Source organism: Mus musculus, chromosome 3 (genome assembly GCF_000001635.26).
Source record: "Mus musculus strain C57BL/6J chromosome 3, GRCm38.p6 C57BL/6J".
NCBI classification, from domain to species: Eukaryota; Metazoa; Chordata; class Mammalia; order Rodentia; family Muridae; genus Mus; species Mus musculus.
Window position 1 is genome coordinate 55,646,389 of NC_000069.6, and position 18,286 is coordinate 55,664,674.

Sequence of the window (18,286 nt, forward strand, 5' to 3'; positions counted from 1 at the left end):
GAAGCATACCTAAAACTTTCACCCACTAAAGCTGCTTCCAGGACTGACATCTGGGGTCCGACTGAGCTCATCTGTCATATTTTCACATGTGGTTATAACATAAGTGTACATAATATTTTTTAACAATTTAATAATTGAGCCCTTTATAGTTCTTTTTCTTAATGAAAAACATTCCTAGAGGCCAAGGCCCCATGAACAATGAAGTCTTATTTTCCCATAAGATGTCTGCTGTACACTCCTGGCCAGCAGAAGCTGCGCCACCCCCTGTTGATAATATCACCAATAACCATAAACTAGGGCCAGCCGCATAAAACTCATGGAGGGAAAGTGGGTATAAATCACTGCCCCTTTCAGGGTGAGGTAGGTATTAGTGGAATACAAGATCCAGGTTAAATCAGCAGGGCTCATCTTTTCAGTCCTGGAGACAGTGCAAGTCCTGGGGCTTTGCAGGAAGCCTGAAGTGGTGAACCAGGCCAACTAAATCATTTGGGCACATGCACGTCTGTCCTGGTTAAATACGGATCAGTATGTCTAAATGTTTGTGATGACATTATATCACTTCAAGATGTTCGGGCTGGAGTTCTCAGGGATGAGTGTGGAATAAACACATGTGAAATCACTGGACAATTTAGTGTTTGCCTTTTCTCACAGACCAGGCCCCACAAAGCTAGGGATGCTATTTGTCTGTATCCTGCTGAGTTCCAAAAACCAAGGATGACTTGACACATAATGGGCATTCAAATATTTGCTAAACAAACTAATGGTGGCAAAGGGGGATGGCTTGAAGTTCTTGTTTACAAAATCCAGACAAACTTGCTCTGTTTGGAAACCTGCTGAGGTGCAGTGGAAGGCCAGTGCTGGTCCACGGCACTGCCTGGACTGTAGAAGTGGGCAGGCTGCGCCGACACAAGAGCTGCCCAACACTGTCTTTGCCTTAGCTCTGTAGCTAGTGCTGAGACCCACGTACCGACTGTGTTGTGCCATCTGTTCACTGCAAACAGTCGGCTGCAGGTCACTGTCACCACTGCAGGGATGGTCAGGTGGGGCAGGGTGTTGGCAGCCACATGAGTCACAGGAGAATTGGATGGAAACTTCAGCACCATGATCACATCCTGCTGCATCTGATCTTTGAACATGAGTGGGCTCTGTGGAAGGAAACACTGTTGAGTAGAAAGGGAAGAGACAGAAGGAAACAGAAAGGACAACTTGGTTAGTGGAAGGTCTGGGGCTAGGAGGTGCAGACAGACAAGGCTAGTGTGATAACAGGCAGAGGCTCCAGGCCATTGGAACTGTCTCGCTGGCCAGCGCACCCAGAGAGCGCAGCTTCACCTGAAGAAGGCATAGAGAAAAGAGAACAGAGCCTCTGACGTCACTGAGGCAGCATGCTCTGTTGCTAAGAGTCAGTCTCAGTTTGTATATATGGTCAGACTGCCACATGTACAGTTAGCTCACAGAAATAGCCACAAGATGCATCATAATTGTTATGGGAAGTTTAAAAAAATCAGTTTGAGGGAAAATTAGTTAATCCGTGGCTGATGTTGTTAGCATGAAATATAAAGTGATTTGGCTGGAATTGTCATCTTTATTGGGCTAACCTAGGGCCACAGTATAAATAATTGAAGCATAACCTCCGCAGAGTAGCCTGGAACTCTGGCCAGTGTCTGGGCTCCGGAGCTGACTTACTATTTAGGGCTTGTGCCTTCTCTCTCTTACAGGTTCAGTTTACTGAGGGCCAGCGCTTTTTTGGGCTTTTCTTCGTAAACATCTAGCAGATGAGGTGATAGCAGATACTACAAGCAGTACAGAGCACTATAAACTCAATTATACAAAACATAAAATAAGGACGCTGGAAATAATTACCACTTCCCTTCCCTACACATCTGAGCATTTTTCCTATGGATCATTTTCTTTTTGCCAGCTCCATGCCAATTTGGTGTCTGATAATTCCTTGTAGGAAGACAATGAGTTCTAACTGGGCATTCCCCCAAGACAGTCGTCATCATCATCATCATCAAAAGCAGAGAAAAGTAAGTAAAGCGGATTAAGCCTCCCCCACTAAGCCATTTCATACAAGAACGGGTAAGAACCTGGCCCTCTAAGACCATATGTCTGTTTGCACCATGGCTGGGAGCCATCTGGGGACTTTTTTCTACTTTGCTACACAGAATGACCAAGTGCAATCAAAGACAGACACTGTGCCTACAGGGATGAAACTATGTGGTTGGTTGCTGCAGAAGGGTTTAAAGCAAGTGTGTAGTTTCCCCGGGTGTGGGCTGCCTGCTTCTTAGTAGTATGGAGAACACACCTGACACTGTGCCTCATGCCTTAGTCATCTGACACATGGAGGGATCAGAAATATGTTAAGTAAATGAAAAGCATAAACATTCTTTCTGTCAAAGAAATGTACGCTTACACGGTTGCCACACACCCACTGCCATCCTATCTCAGAGCTCTTCACCCCACTGAGGGGACAGACAGGCATGTCCTCAAGATTGTGGATACACATAGATCATCTGAGATCATTTGCAACTGTTTCTGTCTTGAAACATTTGTTGAAGTATTATAAAAAACAAACAAACTAGGGAGACATCATTAAAAAATACAATAAAAGTATATCAGCCTTCATAGAATTAAATACAAAGAGGGAATGCTTGCTATGTGCTGATAAACTAAAAGGGGACTGCTTTGTTATGAGAATGGACCTTTAAATTTTAGAATAAAGCATGCAATTATTTCCTTGAAAAGTAGGACTGAAGATCTAATTTGATCAGCTCTTGATGAGACGAGCTGGCATCGACTGGAGCTTTCATCATAGGGCTGGCCTAACGAAGGTTCAGAAGCAGGCCCTGGGATCTCAGTGCAGGGATGAGTAAACCCCACAACTCACAGCTATAGAGTGCTCATCCCCAGTCACTTACTAACTAACTAGTGGCAGAAACAGAGTTTGGAGCCCTTACCTGAGACTAGTCTGTTTTGTCCCCCAGCCTCTGCAGGAGCCACAAACTGCCTTTGGAATCAATCGCTTGTTTCTCTGAAAACGAACTACTCTTCTGTTGGCTTGTGTTTATACTTCCTGCTTTACAGATCGAATTTAATTGGGGGGCAGTGTGTACCCTTAAAGGCTTATGGAGAAGTAAAAGCTGCTTTCTTCTAGCATACCCTTGAGCTTCCAAGTCAACAGATAAACTGGGAAGCCTCTGAAAAGCCCTGAAATACCTGAAATACCATTTTATTTGATTTCTACCCGGACACAAAGGAAAGAAAAACCCCTCCAAGGCTGCTGCCTTACCAGATGCATGGCTGAACTCCTAGGCGGATGCGGCTCAATGAGCAACTGAGATGGCGTCTGTCCAAAGTTCTGTATCTGTGCTTCCATGGCCTGTAGGGCAAGGAGGGTGACTGTCATAATCAATACGTGTCAAAAGAGAGGTCAGCACACTTTTGACAATGCAAGTGGAGCTCAAGTTAGCCATAAAAAGAGTCCAGAAAATTCCAGGAGTGCTCTTTTCTCAGGGCCCAGAACTCTGCAAGTGTTTGTTAGTATTTATGGACAAGCTTCACTTCTTCTAACCATGCTTCAGTTAAGCACAGCACCGCTGTCATCGTCAGAAGCTGGGGTTAAACACAGAAATGATAATCTGTGCATCCATGCATGCAGTTAAAGACCAAAGAACACCTTAGCACTAAATACCATACAGGTACCTTAATAAAGTCCTTTGTAAGAAGGAACGTATGGGGGTCTCTAATGAAATAAGCTTCTGGAATCTTCATGGGAAAGAGAATTAGACACAATGACTACCACTGACATAAAAATGAAAATTATGCATTTCAGTCAACACCCGAGGGCAACCCGAGGTCTGAACACCAAGGCTTTGTTGTTGCAATAAAAGAGAGCAACACTTTCAATACAAAAACACAGTTCAGCTTGCTATGTGCTTTAAGAGGTATTCTGGGATATTACTTTAAGCTATGAATGAATTTCTCTCAGCTTCCTTCATGTAAACTTTCACAAAGATTCACTAAAAATGAAAGAATTCTTTGAGTATCCTGAGACATATACATATTTTTAGAAAAGCCTGTGCAGACATGAATGCTAAGATGGTATGGCTCCCATTGAATAGAACTAATTTCTATCTCAAACTGTCTGGATTATACAATATAACACTGCATGCATGTGCATGCCCGTATGCCTGTATATGTGCATCTGTGTGTTTAGAGACCTAAGTATTTCTTCAATTCATAAATTTTATAGGTAAAATATTTCAACATATTAAATTAGACTAATAAGATTTTTTCCTGAGATATTGTAAATGTGTAATTTAAGTCAACAAGGAGAAGCACAATATTTACTACCATCATTACTCTATTACCATGCTAGTTTCCCCTACAATCATGTGCAATTTGGTGCACATAAAAGTGAAATAGGAAGCCCACTGCTGAGCATGGAAGGAGCGCAGGTATGCTGTAGATGGCCCTTGACACAGTGCTGCGGCTAGTTGCATCTCCATCTACAATTCTCATTTACAAAGTACTTCAATTTAACCATCCGTCCTCCTACACCGCATTTCAACAAAGTGTTTATCAGTAAAAAAAATGTGAACTTTCAAATTTATTAGCAATATTAAACATGAATGGATCATTATCCACCATATTTTAACAAGTGCATAAAAGGGGCTTTGGTTCATTTATTTGCAGTGACAATGAGATGAATTATTAAATCTCCTTAAGTGCTGTCCAGTTTTAATGTAACATTTATTTTCATGATGTCCATTCAAATGCAAAGTGTGACTATTTAGCTAAATTGTATTCATGTAGGTACCACCACACTGTGTCTCCCCATTGCAAGATTTATGGTTATAAAAGCGGAGAAGAGACCATTTCTAGTTGGCTTCACATTATTACAATAACTCTTGAGAATTATTTGTGAGGAAAAGCAGTGCTTTTGCTGTTTAAAGCTGCCTTGGCCAGCAAACGCCCACTATCAGCTAAGGTCTTTCTAGCTGGGGCCTTTACTTCTATTCCCCCAGGAAAAAGGACCGCATGGGTGCGAGAGGCTGGGGCTACCATCACACACACACCTGAACATCAGTCACTGTCCTGAACTTAGGGAACCCAACACTCACTGAATGAAGAGACAGCAAGAATCCCCCACTTACTCTAACCTTATTTCTCAAACAGAAATATTAAAGTTATAGTAAAAAATGACAGGATACTGGCATAATTTCCAGAAACTTCTTGTCTAGTGCTCTTTGGTAATCCCTTTGGGCTGAGCAGAGTGTTCAAGCGCCATGTTTCTCTTTGGGGACGATGCTTTCTTCCTTGTGAGTTGTGTCAGATGGTCTTGTGCAGCAAAGGATTGTGTTCTAGAATTTATCTATAATGGACGGACCTGTGTCTGTGCCTTCAAAACATTCCTTCCCTTCTGAATTAAAAAATTTCAGCTCTTACTGATGTCAGAAAGGCAGGCCTGCCTCCTCTACGTTCCGGCTTTGGCCCCTGCCAGACAATGGCCAGCGAGCCTGCTGCCCCTCCTTCTTCTTCTGCACCTCTTCCCCAAGCCCTTTTAAGGGAGTCATTGGTGTCTCCTTGCTGAACAGACGGGTACTGGACTAGGAGACCAGCCTACTGTGATGGAGGCCATCACACAGCTTAGGAATCTGTGATTGGGGCACTCCCTGAGAGATCCACTCCACGCAGGAGGAAGTCCTCCACTGATGTTGTCCTTGTGCTGGGACTTGGCACATCATTACCAGCTTTCCCCATACTCTCAGAGTACAGTTTCTCCCTCTGTCATGGAAGTGCATCCATGACTATGTGTCTGTTTGCTCAGACTGACTCTGCAGGTCAGGACTGTGGCTGTCGTCCCAACATCTGTAACACTGACTATAACAGTGGAGCACCAGTGGGGTAATCTGGGCCAAGCTGGAAGCCGATCCAGAAAAGAGAAAGTGCACGGACATGGGTAGAGAAGACACGGGGCCCATTATTTACAAGAGTTCAGTGCCACTGCAGCAATTAGGCTGACAAACATATAAATGCTTAGTCAACACCCACACTGCCCTCAGGAAGTCCTCAGGAAATCAGAAATGCACATGAGTGCACACAGCAGGGAGGACTGTGGGTGGAGACAAGGCCAGACTGCATGTTTCACTTCCTTCATCCCTGACTGGTTATTCTAGATGCTGGGATTTGTGAATGAATGTCTTCAGTCTAGGCAGTGTTAATATTCAGGAAGATGAGTCAGAGAGATGGCATAAAACTAACCTTTGGAAATGAGCCTGTCAACCCCACTTCCTTTACTAAGAAGCTATCCAGAATTAGAAGGTGTTAGGAAATGAGTTTGTCAACTCAGTTTCCTTCACTAAGAAGTTACCCATTATTAGAAGCTGTACACCTGAGAGTCAAGGAAGTCTAGCAAGTGTCCCTGTGAGAAGCACGGTCCACACAGGGAACAGGTGCAGCACTTGATTCTTTTAAAAAACAAAGGAGCTTATCAAGCCTTCTTGTTCTACAAACTTCAAAGGACACAGGGTGTGAGCCTCTTCAGGCATCTGAGTGGCCAGGCCCCAAACCACCCTGAGACCCTCCAACCACCAGGCTCCACCTGCACTCTAATAGTCTAAAAGCCCCAACTCACCCCCTTCTCCAGATGCTCTGCTCCAAAACTCAAGCTCAGGACTTGAAAACCCAACAATCCCTGATCTTGAAATTGCACCAATTCCTGGGCTCATCCCAAGCTCAGGATCTGTAATCCCACCAATCCCCACCCTAGAAAACTGTGCCCCTAAGAAACCCTGTATAATCTCCCTCCCAGGTCTTTGTTGCTTTGTGCCCAAGCAAAGGCAGCCACCCTCTGTGTTTTCCCCAGTAAATCTCTTGTATGAAGTTTGTTGTCCCATGTGACTTTGTGGTGTTCTTTGGCTCCTGACTGCCAGGAGTCCTTTCCCCTCAGTGCTGTAACACTTGCACTGGGGAAACCTGTACTCTTAAAGCTATAACATTTACACAGGATCCTTGGTGGACAATGGTTTTATTGCTGATATGAAAACATGGGTTGGTTGGCTTGGTCTTAGAACGCAACACTGCTTAATCAGGTTTGTGATCTCTAAATTGGAACCCTAGATTTTGAAATTATATTAGTTATTGCTATATCAGTTATGCACTGATATGAGTAGGCCACACTTGCAATGACGTGCACAATGAAATCAGAGGATGACTTGAGATGGTTCTTTCTACCATGTAGGACCTGGGGAGTCAAGCTTAGCTCATCAGGCTCCGTGGCTATCTCCTTCACCTGCTGAGTCTTCTTGCTGGCCCAGAGCTTGGAGATTTCAGCACACTTATGCAAATCGCATTCAAGGCTCCAGCAAGACAAAGACAGAGTAAACACAGTTTTTCTCCTTATCTAGACAAAGACTTGGGAATGGAACCTGATGTTTTCTTATCTCGACCTTTGGTGACAGTAATGTGAGCACCTGTATGAGCAACTTTCTATCTCTCCTTAGCTAACTGTCTCAAATCACACCTCACCTATAAAGCTAATCACTATTTCCATGCTTATCAGTATCAATATCTTCTTCTCTGATATTTCTAGAAACTGAATGATAAGGAGAACATTTTACTTGTGTGCCCTATGTGGATCAACACAGTGTCTGTGATATCCATTCCTCTTTCAGTCAGTATTCATTTCAATGTCCAGCAGTGTCCCATTATCAGCTCAGCACAGCTTAGAGACCTGTTAGCTTCTGGTTTTAGAAGTAGTTGCACATTTGTGATGGAGGGAGGCAGGTACCACTGGATTAACATGTTGATATGGTGGTAGGCAGCATTATCATCGGATGTGCATCACTATATGGTGGTAAGCAACTATTACCGTTGGATGTGTACCTGGATATGGGGCAGTTGCTATGGACAGAATACACACATGTGCTCCAAACTGTGGTATTGACTTATGTATTTATGTTTATGAACCTAGAATGTAATGGTTACCGCTATAAATGAGGAAGGCATTTGGATTTGTGTGGTCTGTAGGGTATTTACGTATTATAGCTACTACATGCCAGAGCCCATTCTCTTACCAGCTGATTACAAGTAGGAAGACCACCTCGGTTTTCTACTGTGAACTCTTTAGATAGAAATACAAGTTCAAGATGGCTTCTAACAACCTACAATTTTTCTATAGTGATTCTGAACCATTTTTGTATTATTACCCTGCAGAATATTCACTAGTCAATCATGAAATGCTTAGCACCTGTCTCTCTCTAGAGCCTGCCACAATGCAGGTGTGTTCAACCCCACAGGGAGATTTGAGTACTTAAGATTCTGCAGAGGTAGGCAGGCAAGGACACAGAAATGTGCTGTGTGCTGTGCAAGGGGTGCAACAAATAAGATGGCCACAGGTGACTTTTGAATTTCATACACAGATGACCTCTGGTCTTACCTGCTTAGCTGGACTATAAAACTCCCCATAGAGAGAGAACTCAGAAGGGCCACTTTCTCAGTTGTCTTGCTAGGCTCTTATCTGTAAACCACCCTGGCACCCACCAATCATATTACAGTTAGTCACACCTTCAACCAGGCCCCCTTTCTTACTGGTTTTCAAGGCTCTCTCTAAATGTGTCTTCCCCATTGTACTGGCTAGTTTTGTGTCAACTTGACACAGCTGGAGTTATCACAGAGAAAGGAGCTTCAGTTGAGGAAATGCCTCCATGAGATCCAACTGTAAGGCATTTTCTCAATTAGTGCTGAAGGGGAAAGGCCCCTTGTGGGTGGGACCATCTCTGGGCTGGTAGTCTTGGTTCTATAAGAGAGCAGGCTGAGCAAGCCAGGGGAAGCAGGCCAGTAAAGAACATCCCTCCATGGCCTCTGAATCAGCTCCTGCTTCCTGACCTGCTTGAGTTCCAGTCCTGACTTCCTTGGTGATAAACAGCAGTATGGAATTGTAAGACAAATAAACCCTTTCCTCCCCAACTTGCTTCTTGGTCATGATGTTTGTGCAGGAATAGAAACCCTGACTAAGACACCCATTATTCAAGGCTGTTGCCCATTTAGAGGCAAGTGAGAAAGAATCTGCCTCAGTTCCCAAGAAGCATCGCATTGCAGAACTCCTGAGTTAAGGAGCTGTCCTGCATGCATGCAGAGGCCTCTGTATGGCAGCTATGGGGCAGCACAGTCCTCTCACAGTCTGTGTGCTTAACTGCTTTCTTCCCTCTCTGTCTCCCCTCTAACAGAGTTCCTCCTCTGTGAAAACCCTGATACTAACTCATCAGAAGAGGAGATACACACATAGGTTGAATACGTTTGTGTGTTACACATGTGTGTTGCACCTGAGCCTGGCCAGAGGAAAGACTTCACAGACGGGATGAAAGTCAAAACCTAGGAGGCTTGTAGCAGACCCTTGCTGTGCAATAGATGACAACAGGTTAACTTTATTCTACTCATAACGTAGGTAAATTTAACATGGATATTCTTTCCTAGAATCCTTAAAACTAGTTTTTCCTTCCTCCTTCCTTTCTTCTTCTTTTTCCTCCTACCTCTCTGTTGTTGACCTGGTCCTCCCATCAAACAAACTGCTATCTTCTTCATCAGATCAGCTATTCCTGCTAGCAAGCATCAACCAGGGTCTCTGACTATGAATAGTGACATTCTCTTAAGGAAGGAGAGGAGTGGGAAAGGTCATTGGATCAACACCTGAGTCGCCCGCTACTCCTCCCCAGCCATTTATATGTAATTCTAGCGAGATTGTATGTGGCCTGCTGGAGGTGTGTACACCTTGAAGTACAAGAGTGTATAGTCTGAGGGAAGGTTAATGAGAGGGGTTCCTTCTGTGTGGCCATGGATGAACCTATCATCTATGATGGACACGGACACTCCAATGTGGCTGCTTCAGGGCCACCAACTCTATTCAGTTTTCAAAAAGATTAAAAAAACATAGTAAATGTGGTTGTTAGAGAACACAGAAAAACCTTTGACCATTTTACCTAGTATTGTGCTAGCCTCACTGCTACAGTGGCTCTAACACTGAAGAGCTGCTGCGGCGGCCACTTCAATGTTTATGGACATGGCAAATATGATACCTGCATCACTTGTCCCTTCTACCTGTGATTCTGCCTACATCACATAAAACATTAGAAAACAATGCGCCTTTGAGGAGTGATAGGAAGAAGGATGACGTAATGGTGGGGTGCATGTTAACTGACAAGCTTTGCTTCTGCTTTATTGCTGTGATAAACAAGACCATGTAAAGCATTACTTTTTAATGCTAGAAAACCAAGAACGAAGTAAATCAAGAAAATAATATATGTACTCTATCATTTATTGCTTTTAAACATTAAACTGTATAAAAAATTAAAATGCTGTTTTATTGTCAACTGTTTCTAGTTCCTCAGAGAAACCACAAGCAGAAATATAAATGTTTTTTAATATTGATTTAATAGTCACTTACATTAAGACTAAAAAAAAACTCTATTCTGGCAAAATTATTGAATATATAAGCAACCTATCTTCTAGCTCCAGTTAACAAAACCTATTTCCATTGGCTTGGAAAGCTGGGCTATCCCAGGCTTGTGGGAGCAGCTTGGGTTTATTGTTTCCTGTCTCAGTTTTTGGTTCACGTCTCTGAGTGTGGGAGAGGACTCCAGAGCACCACCCCTCCCTGGAATGATCAACTGTAATGATGTTACATAAGTGACTTAATAGATGTCTATTCTGACAGAAAATCTTTCATCCGGAATGTTTCCTTTTTTATAGTTAGTCCAGTTCTACTGCTGGTAAGTTCTCCCAGATTCTGTACTTGAAGTGTACGTTTGTGACTCCAAGGAACAAAGCAAGGATTTTAATGAAGCCAGTAGTGGTAGTGGCTGACCTGCCTTGGATGTCTAAAATATAGTTTTAGCTGGCAGTAACATTTCCTAGGGGATGTGCTGTGTTAGACCCCTTTCTTCTCTGGCTGTCCCACAGGCCTCCGCAGATCACTAAGGTCCTTGCTCTTCGTCTCCCTGCCTCTCGGCTACAGTGGAGAGCCTAGCTCAGTACCGGAGACAGGAGGCTGAGGTGTTGGATTCTGCAGTGGCTAGGCTAGGCAATTCTGCCTCAGATCAGTCCATGCTGGACAACACATCTCTTGCCATCTTTCTTCTAGCATTTAGCCCTCTTCCCCTGGGCCTGCCTGGGTATGGCAGCCTCCCTTCAAGTGTTTTCCTTTCTCTTCCTGGTCCTCTATATCCTGCCCACTCCTCTGTAACAAGGACTGTTACTAAACTCTATTACTTAAAGCATTTTTAGATGCAAATAAAACTTGGCTTATGGTTTATTATTTTAGCCATTTTACATGAAATTGTGCAGTCTTCAATGCATATAATACATTGCTAGGCAACTAATGCCCACATCTCCTTAAGTCTGTATCCACTGACAAGATCTCACCCCTCCCCTCTGGCAAATGCTGGTTTCTTTCTCCTCTGTGACACTGATTGCTCCAGATCTCTCTTCTAAGTGGAGTATTTGTATGTGGGGGTGAGGGTGGAGGTGGTGTGTCTGTTAGTTTTTGTTCTGTTTTGCTCTGCATGGTTGACCAAATTATTTTACTTAGCATAGTGTCCCCAAGGTCCATCCATGTGGCTGAATGTGGCACATCTGAAGGAGTTTTCAGTGGTCCTTTGACAGGCCATGTGCTGAGATGGAGGAGCCTGAGGCAGAGATGCAAGAGAGATTACTATGAAGGTTAACAGATGAGTGCTGCTCATGTTTGCTGATCAATGTTCACAACATGCCGGGCTAGGAAAGACTGGAAACAAAGTATACTCAACCAAGATCCATTTTACTGAGGGTGTGGAAGACCTTCCGGGGTAGGGGTACGGGGCCTGGTATGAGCTGTGGGAGTGCGGGGTCTCCTGTAGCCTGTACCCACTGACTCCAGAAAGAGGCCATCTCCTAAGAAGGCACTTTGCTTATGTTAGCACTTGTTTCTCAAAGACGACTGAACCCACCAGGGCATAACCCAGTGCAGCCAGGGCTAAATCCTATCATACCTGCCCTGGCTGAACTGCTTTCTGTGAAACGCCTTCTAGGAGACAGGGGGAAGGAGAGAAAGAAGCAGTGAGAGGAGACAGGTATGCAGGTGGCAGTCTTGTAAAGTAGAATGTCTGACCAGGGAAGAAAGTTACTGAAAAATAGATAACCTGCTCCAGGTTTGCCTTGGTGCTGAGCTGTTGGTACACAACATTCCAAAATGAACCAAGTCTCATTATCAAGCCAAAGGGAGATTCAAAATATCACAGCATTAATTCAGCAGAATAAAATGTCCTCTGATATTTACATAAATGAAAACAATAATTTAGAAAGACTACATTGAGACTTCAAACGACTTTAGATCTGGCCATTATCAATGTGTCTAAGACTGTAAGTGAGTCCTGACCACACAACTGAAACAACTTAGTGAGGTCCATCTTCACAAAGGGAAGCAGATGACAGTGTCACACCACCAAGCTCTCTGCTGATGGGAGCCGGGGAAGCAAGTGCCTTCTAGACAGTTCCTTTACAAACAGCAGGGTGCCATCTTCACTGTTCTGAAAGTGGATATTATGAAAGCCTTTGCTGATAATTTCTGAATCAGTAATTAGCATTTCCCAATAGCACACAATGAAAATAACACAAAGATGAAAGAAAGATCTAATTGACATATCTGAGGCTGATTGGCTGTACCACGTGTTTTTGTGGGGGAAGATAAAAAAAAAAACAAAAAAACAAAAAAACAAAAAAACAAAAACAAAACAAAAAACAAAAACAGACTAGCTAAGTATACCATAAAGATACAACAAGAAAAGAGGAGCCTGAATTAAAAGTTAGCTAAGTACAAGTCAATGTGTGCTGTTAATTTCTTTGATAGTAACGTCTACATTCAAAGTTTATTAAACAAATCTGCCACATCACCCTCAGTGCTGTAGATATGGAACACAGGGTTTGGGGGTCATGGTATTTTTCTTCCTCTCGCCCTAACTCTGAAGAACACCTAACGTCTACTTGCTCTCCACTAGTCAAAATGTAAGTGTGTTCTTGTGTTTAATTTGGATTTTGAACTTGTTAAATATTTCATCAACGTAAAGATGCATATTAAGGTGGTTAGGAGATTGCTACCAGCTATCGAGCTTCTTGCTCCTTCCCCTGAAAAGCTGCTTAGGAGAGCAACCCTAACAATGAGGCACCATGGCTCTGTGCTCAAGCTCACTGAGGTAGCTCGTTCATGGATCACAAACAGGAGACTGAACCGACTAACATCCTAGAGGATCAAAGCAACATCCCTTGTTGATACCCTGACTATATCAAAGGAAGACATCAGGGGTGCAGGGAGGAAAGGGCTGATAGGCGCGCAGGAAGGTGAGCAGAGGAGCTAGGGCCATCCCGTGCTGGCAAGGTCTTTCATTTACATCAGCAGGAAATGAAAAGTGAGTTGATTTTTTTCCCTTATGAACTTTACAAGCTCATCTCTCTGGGAAAGTGAGCAGCAGCTGTTTTGGATACAGACACATCTGTCTTGCTGGTTCTTGACAGCCCTATCATGTTAGTGCTCTGTAGTAGCAAGGAACATTTCAGCAAGAAAATGAAGTGATACTGAAGTGATGTAGCCTACCTCCTGTGGGCACGCTCTCCTCAGAGTGCATGCAGAGAGCAGCTCTGCTACCCGTGGCAGATCAAAGGAGAGATCAAAGCAGAGCCTGCCTAAGTAAAGGCAGCTAGAAAGTGGCAAGTTCTTGTGATTGCTGGTAAATATTAAAATGTATTGAATATTTTAAAATGCAGAATTGATGAGCCTATCTGTAAATATATAAACCCTGCATGGTCCATACGTTCTAGGTGCCAGCCACACAGCACTACTTGGCAGGCTTACGTGTCTACCTCTCATCACGGGGAGGTCATTTAAATCATTTTTCTTTTTGGTGAAGTTTGGAATAGGTATGATGACACGTTTTATGTCAGTTCAGAGCTTAGCACTCATTTGTCTGGCGTGAGTGAGCTTAAAGCTTCTACTGATTGGACTTCCTCTTATTGCTCAGGCGCAACTTCAACACCAGTGCAGTACCAAGGCTAACTTCTTGAAATGCAATGACAGCGAGCACGTGGCTAGAGAGACACTCAGCAGTTAAGAGCACTGGCTACTCTAGCAGAGGACCTGGGTTTGTTTTGCAGCTCCTACAGGGAGGCTCACAACTTCCTATAACTCCAGGTTCAGGGAAATCTCGTGCCCTCTGCTGGTCTCCATGGGCCCTGCAGGCTTGTAATGCACTTATCAACAATGCAGAAACATAAATTCAAATAATATTTTAAGAAAACTAAATTATTGACATAAAAAAAGAAGTACAAATAATACTTAAGGACAAATATTAGCTTAGAACAAGACATACAGTGTTATTCTTGATCTTCCTAATATCCACACGACAGGGAAAACACAGCGGCTGTAGGCTGTAGCTGAGATGGCTGTATGGGAATGGAAGGTAGGTTTGAAACAGTGGAGCATCCAGGGCAGGAGGCACAGATGTTATTATATAAAATTGTGATATGATGCTAGCTATCCCATTTTACTATATGTACAGAAAAGCAGAACTTCCTCTCAAGTAGCTCTAGCATATCTAATGTAGAGCAAACCTTCTCCAACTTTATCTCTTGGAGCTGGTGAGGTGGCTCAGTGGGTAAAGGCACTGCCTCTAAGTCTGACAAGCTAAGTTCAGTCCTGGAACTCATATGGTAGAAGGAGAGAACCCTAAGTTGTCCTCTGAGCTCCACAGCTACAGTGAGGTACCTATGCACAAACATATACATACTTCACACACACACACACACACACACACACACACCTGCATACACACACACACACACACACACACACACACACACACACACCTGCATACACACACACACACACACACACACACACGCCTGCATACACACACACACACACACACCTGCATACACACACACACACACACCTGCATACACACACACACACACACACCTGCATACACACACACACACACACACACACACACACCTGCATACACACACACACACACACACACACACACACACACACGCCTGCATACACACACACACACACACACCTGCATACACACACACACACACACCTGCATACACACACACACACACACACACACACACACACACACACACACACACGCCTGCATACACACACACACACACACACCTGCATACACACACACACACACACACCTGCATACACACACACACACACACACCTGCATACACACACACACACACACACACACACGCCTGCATACACACACACACACACACGCCTGCATACACACACACACACACACACACACGCCTGCATAAACACACACACACACACTAACTATCTAAGATCTCCAACACATCCATGGGCTCAGAAATGCTCTGCAGAGCCACGTAAGGAAACTTATGTTTCTTGCCAGAAGTTCCCAGGCTCCCAGGTGCTGGGCTCTGCTGGGCTCTGCTGGGCTCTGCTGGGCTCTGCTCACATTTGAGGAGCAGGAAGGAAGAAGCCATAGCACGCTGCGGCTTCTAACCAGAACCCTCTTCCTACGCAGGTCACAGGTCACTTGGTAGGGACAAATATAAAGAAAATGATAACTTTTATTAATGTGAAAAAGGGGGAAGAAAGCCTATTCATTGTCATGCTTTAAAGCCACTGCCCAAATAGTTGAGCCATCATGAGAAAGAGCCCAGGAGATAATGATGTAAGACAAGACTTAAGACAGTTTAAATAAGTCTCTGCTCTCCAGCAGACCCAGTGTTTACATAGTAAGGAGCTTTGTACCAGAATTGTGCTGTCATGTTTCTGCCCAGAAGCTGTCAGGATAAAGTTTACTATCAATTACTGCTTTACACGTATAAAATGAGTTAAGCTGTCATCATTTTCTCAGCCAGAGATCCTAAACTGTCAAAGAATGCCAATTTTTAATCTGACACAGAGAAGAAAATTATCTGTTATTCTGACCTCTAATTTCTTGACATTTTAATGCCATAATTGCTGTGGTTAGCGCTGTTCATGGCTTCACCTGTCAGGGGAGAATGAGTCAATAACCTTAAGCTATTTCACAAATTTTAGTACTAACTTCAAAGCTCAAAATTCCAGGCAGATCATAGAATTTTTAAACAAAGGGGACATGCTAGTATTTTAAGGTGGTGCTTAGCATTTTGTAATAAAATTATCTTAATCAGGCAAACTGGCATTATGAAACAACAAAACCTGGCTTTCCCGTGGTTTTAGCTATTAATGATCTTTACATTAAAAAACACCAAGATAATCATTATAAGTAAAATGAGTGAAGACATCATAAATGGGCTAATTTTTGAGCTTTTTTTTTCTTCTTCTTTTTTTTTTTTGTAGGAGTCTGTTCAGTCTTTCAGGCTGAGAGCAATGCTCTTCAGGGTTCCAAGAGGAATGCTTTGAAAGCAGGTATTGTATCTCCCCAGGGTTTTTCACCGTGATAATGTGCAGGGAGGAGTATGAACCTTAAACCATTAAACCTTAGTTTCACTATCTACAGAGCTCTGCCTCATGGCTGTGGGGGCTGAGTGCCCCTGCGTCGGGTGGTGTGCTATTTCTCCCTTTCCGGAGCAAGTGAGATTGTGAGTGAGATTCAGCACTCTGGCTGTCTTGAGCTGGCTTGTGGCTCTTGAGTGCTTCTTAGACTTTGGAGAGCATTGCTCTTCAAGTTGCAAAAGACTTTGTGGGAATATGTTTTGTTTGAACTTATTCACTGAAATTAACAGGAATGCATGAGAGAGAATGATGGTGAGGAATAGGAGAGGAAAATTAATTACTTTCCTTAACAGCCCTCAGTCTGCACTACACTAATGGTCTCTTGCTGCCCTCAGGAAGATGAAGCAGCTTCCTCAGAAATCCTGAGTTGACAGAGATCGTCGAAGCCTACCTGCCGACTTGTCTCAGGGCCTATGCTAGCTGGAGGGAGGGGGTGTTGCCAGAGTGTGCATCCTCACAGGTGACATGTCAGACACCTGGGCAAGGGGTTGGGATGAGAAGATGCATATCCTGGCTTGATTTTGAGAATGACAGACCTTCATCATCTAGTGAGTGTTTATTCTGAATGACCCTCAAAGGAGCAGAGCGTGGAACAAAGACATCCTGCCTAACACTAGACAGTCTTCATTGCTGCGGTTATATAAAGATCTAGAATGTAATAGATTCTGTTCAGAACATCTACATAATAAGTGAACATGAAGCTGGACCCACTCCCATCCAGCAAATCAGTGAAAAGCCCATGGGCCGTGCTACGCTTCCTACAGTGTGATGAGTAAAGCTTACAAAAAATTAATTGGCTTTGCCACTGCCCAGAATGGTGGTTTGCCGGCTAAGGAAGCAGACACTGTCAGTGAGGTTCAAATGTGCCCTCTAATCACAGAAGGAACATCTCAATTCTAATTCTGGTGTCTTCTCAGCTGGCTCATTTGTCTCCTTTTCAATTCACATTTAAATAAGGAAAACCTGCTATTTCCCTATCCATCTAAATGCTACCCATGGGTTTCCTCATATTCAATATGCTCAGATTTGTATTTTGTCCAAAACAATCAGCCTGTGATTTCCCTTTTACATACAGAACTTTGTTGGGGAGGGGAAAAGCACAACAAAATACCCAGGACCAGAGATGCCATGAAAACGATGCCTTAAGTCTAACTGGACTTGGAGTATAAGAATGATCTATTCCAGTTTCCCTTTTCTGGTCATAAAAGTATTCATTGTGGCTGGGAAGATAGTGAACACCCTTGATCCCAGCATCAGGAGGCAGAGGCAGATGGATTTCTATGAGTTCCAGGTCAGAATGGTCTCTACATAGAAAGTTCTGGGTCATTCAGGATTACAGAGTGAGACCTTATCTCAAAAAGCAAAAACCAAACCAAACCAAACCAAACCAAACCAAACCAAACCAAAACAACAACAAAAAACCAGTTGGTTGGTTGAAAAAGATGAATTTTATTTGTAAAGAATTTATAAAATGGGCCCATGTTGAGCAAAGGGGTATAAGAATTTTCTCATATCAAATAAGCTGATTAAATTTTATATACAACTGAAAGCACTAAATTAGGCAAGTATAGTGATCTTTGGAGGATATTTCTCACTTCATCAAATGATTTCACAATACCTGGGTTCTTCCTGGACCACCAGCCCCCTGTCTGCTCCCATTCCCTTGTGCATATGTTACTGCGCAACACTGCCTTTAATAACATGTGGGATGTGTTCTCCAAGTGCTCT

General features: G+C 43.4%; 1 protein-coding gene across 11 annotated transcripts in view; it reads right to left on the reverse strand.

The window, feature by feature from the left end:
- The window catches only part of Nbea (neurobeachin), a 558,554-nt gene that overhangs the window by 21,194 nt on the left and 519,074 nt on the right, over positions 1-18,286 (reverse strand). For 4 of the 11 annotated variants that reach the window (XM_006501520.4, XM_006501522.4, XM_006501519.4 and 1 more), the window contains 3 exons: positions 3,703-3,765; positions 3,290-3,379; positions 968-1,160 (listed from right to left, as the gene is read on the reverse strand). In XM_006501520.4, coding sequence (XP_006501583.1) covers positions 968-1,160; positions 3,290-3,379; positions 3,703-3,765 — 346 coding nt within the window. The remainder of the gene's footprint in view (positions 1-967; positions 1,161-3,289; positions 3,380-3,702; positions 3,766-18,286) is intronic. The other 7 variants (XM_017319586.2, XM_017319587.2, XM_030252626.1 and 4 more) reach the window with 3 other exon arrangements.